Genomic DNA, 3,000 nt, shown 5'->3' on the forward strand with positions numbered 1-3,000 from the left:
ACTGCAAGGACAATGAAAGAAAAACAGGAAAATGTTTTAAAAAATGGTGAAACAAAAGTAAATGTGCCCTTACTAAACCAATACTTTGCGATTATTTTGTATTACTTAAAAACATTCTTAACAAACCTAGATTCCAAGCAAAAATGTAAAACATATATATTTTTTAAATATTTAATGTATTTGTTTTTCAATTATCAAAACACTATTTTTTACTCGCTCCTGACAGTTAAAGATAAATATTCAAGAAATAAAAATCAATGAAGTTGAGAGAGAGAAATTCTAATCGGATTTTAATATCCTCTTTCAAAGAACTCTGTGACCTTTTTTATAGACGTAGGGGAGATGGCTGTGCTAATTTAGAATCTTATTAATTTTAAAGTTATAAAGTTTGCAGTTTGCCACTGGGTTAGGGGTAAGTTAAGCATAATGTTGTTATGACGAGGGTGAAATTGCTGGATATATAGAAAAGGGGCATATTTTATTACCGCCGGAGAAGAGTAGGTACTCGAGAAATTTAGAGATTACATTTCAAATGTGAAATGACTAATAAATGTCTAATTTTACATAATCACCGTTGAACTGTAATATTACGGTATATATAATATTAATGTTTTAATTTTAATTACGAAATGAAACAATCTAATTCATTAATACGACTACAATGTAATAGGTATTCATTATATATTATATTTGATTAACACAAAAAGATACTCATATATACATATAGATACACCAGTACAATACTCGTCTAAATAAAAAGCTAAACTCGTTGACATTTATTCATCAGTGTTATAATTTAAGTTAGGTGAAGTCCTCCTTCTAGTTTGAAGACATCAAGAGACAAGGAAATATGTACTTTTGGAAATATGCACCAATAAACGTCTGGTCATTAACAATTAGACTTTATTCCTTCTTACATACAGAACAATACAAAACTTGACTGACAGTAGTTTATGACCTATTTATGACATTACTCTTACTCATTGAACTGTCAACAATGTCACTTCATATAGAACAACTATAGGACAACATCCACTTTTTATGTTGGATATTCTAACAATCTCCCTCAACATGAAAAGTAGATAAGCTAAATAATAGACCTTAACAAAATAAACATTATTTTAAATTCAAATTCTGACAGATTAACTGCAATTTCTTTGAATTTAACGACTTATTCAACATATTAGCCACTATTTCATTCGTTGACATATATTTTAATTGAATATCATTGTTATTTCCGTTATTTCGCTTCCATTGTTATTTCGCCATTGGGCGACACTCTTTCGCCCAATGGCCTAGTGTCTTGCATTTGTGACATGGAAATTTTTCTTTTGCACGATGTACATTTTTCTTTGACTTCATACTTTGGTTCTGATTGTATTTTTCTGTCCGGCTATTGCGTGCAACGAACGCAAAAAATTCTACAGTACTTTGGTCACGTAATTCAATGGTACACAATTTCTCAATCAGTAAATTCAAAGTTTGATTCTTTGATAGTATCGTGTCCCACAAATCTTTGAAATTATCAAAGTCCTTACCCAAAGTTGATAAGATCCGACCATTTAACATTCTTTCGGATAAAACATTTTCATCATGCTTCTGTAGTTCATCATTTAAATCTACAAACAGTTTCTGCAACTTCGCAACATGTGTACTAATATCCTCTTTTTCATCACGTTGGACTCTAAAAAAGGCTTCAATTGACATGTTTAACCGTTGCGTACTGCTACGTTCAAATCTCGCGCGCAATTTGTCCAATATTTCACTAGCGTGAGTACACGTCAACACGAGCTCGGCAACAGTTTTTCCTAGCGTACCTGCTAACAAACTTGCCGTTTTCGCATCGTCTTTTAACCATTGCTGATGCTTCTGTATTTCCGCTGAAGTTGAATCTTCACTAACCTCAGGACACTTACACATACCGTTTACAATGTCTTCAAGTGCATACGAACGTAATAACATCGAAACGTGCCATTTCCACTTTGCCCAGTCTTCAGGACCCTCGAGTTTGTCAATTTGAATTTTATAATCGTTATTGCTGGTAGCCATATTTTATTCACCGACAATAACAACAAAGAAAACTGAATCCTGTTCACCTAACCTGTTCACAGTTCACACGTAGACTGGGCCCATAACCTGTTATAATTTAAGTTAGGTGAAGTCCTCCTTCTAGTTTGAAGACATCAAGAGACAAGGAAATATGTACTTTTGGAAATATGCACCAATAAACGTCTGGTCATCAACAATTAGACTTTATTCCTTCTTACATACAGAACAATACAAAACTTGACTGACAGTAGTTTATGACCTATTTCTGACATTACTCATTGAACTGTCAACAATGTCACTTCATATTGAAAAACTATAGGACAACATCCACTTTTTATGTTGGATATTCTAACAATCAGCACGATAAACAGACAAGATATGCGGACGATACGGTTTTGATTGCTGATAATGCGGAGGATCTGCAAACATTAATAGACCGTGTAGTGTAAGCCTGAGAACCCTTGAAAATAATAGACAAAATTTCATACCTTGGATGCAGCCTAAATAAGGAGTGGGACCACTCACGGGAAATAAGGTGTCGTATAGAAAAGGCGAGAGCTGTCTTCAATCGCCTCAGGAAGATTTATGTAATATGCACCTGAACATTGATATAAGAACACGAGTCTTGAGATGCTCTGTATTTTCTACTCTTTCATATGGAGCCGAAGCCTGGACCTTGACGGAGGCAACATCCAAACGTTTAGAAGCCTTCGAAATGTGGTGCTACTGCCGCATGCTCAGAATTTCCTATATCCATCATGTTACAAACAACACCGTGATCCAAGGTATGAATAAAGATCTGGAAATTATGCGTATCGTAAAAATCAAAAAGATGACATACTTGGGGTATATGATGCGTATTGAGAAATATCAACTAATTCAACTAAAATTCAAAGAAAAAAACAAAGGCAAGATAGAAGGCAAACATCTCAAGGGCGCAGAAGGACATCG

The 3,000-nt window shown here is 34.1% G+C and overlaps 1 protein-coding gene across 1 annotated transcript; it reads right to left on the reverse strand.

Annotated features, from left to right (window-relative positions):
• Positions 1-1,257: 1,257 nt before the first annotated feature.
• On the reverse strand, positions 1,258-2,049 carry LOC140436049 (uncharacterized). The gene has a single exon (XM_072524761.1). It carries the CDS (start codon positions 2,047-2,049, stop codon positions 1,258-1,260), a length of 792 nt encoding a protein of 263 aa, XP_072380862.1.
• Between the last annotated feature and the right edge of the window lie 951 nt (positions 2,050-3,000).

This window comes from Diabrotica undecimpunctata, chromosome 3, assembly GCF_040954645.1.
Source record: "Diabrotica undecimpunctata isolate CICGRU chromosome 3, icDiaUnde3, whole genome shotgun sequence".
In the NCBI taxonomy this organism is placed as follows: Eukaryota; Metazoa; Arthropoda; class Insecta; order Coleoptera; family Chrysomelidae; genus Diabrotica; species Diabrotica undecimpunctata.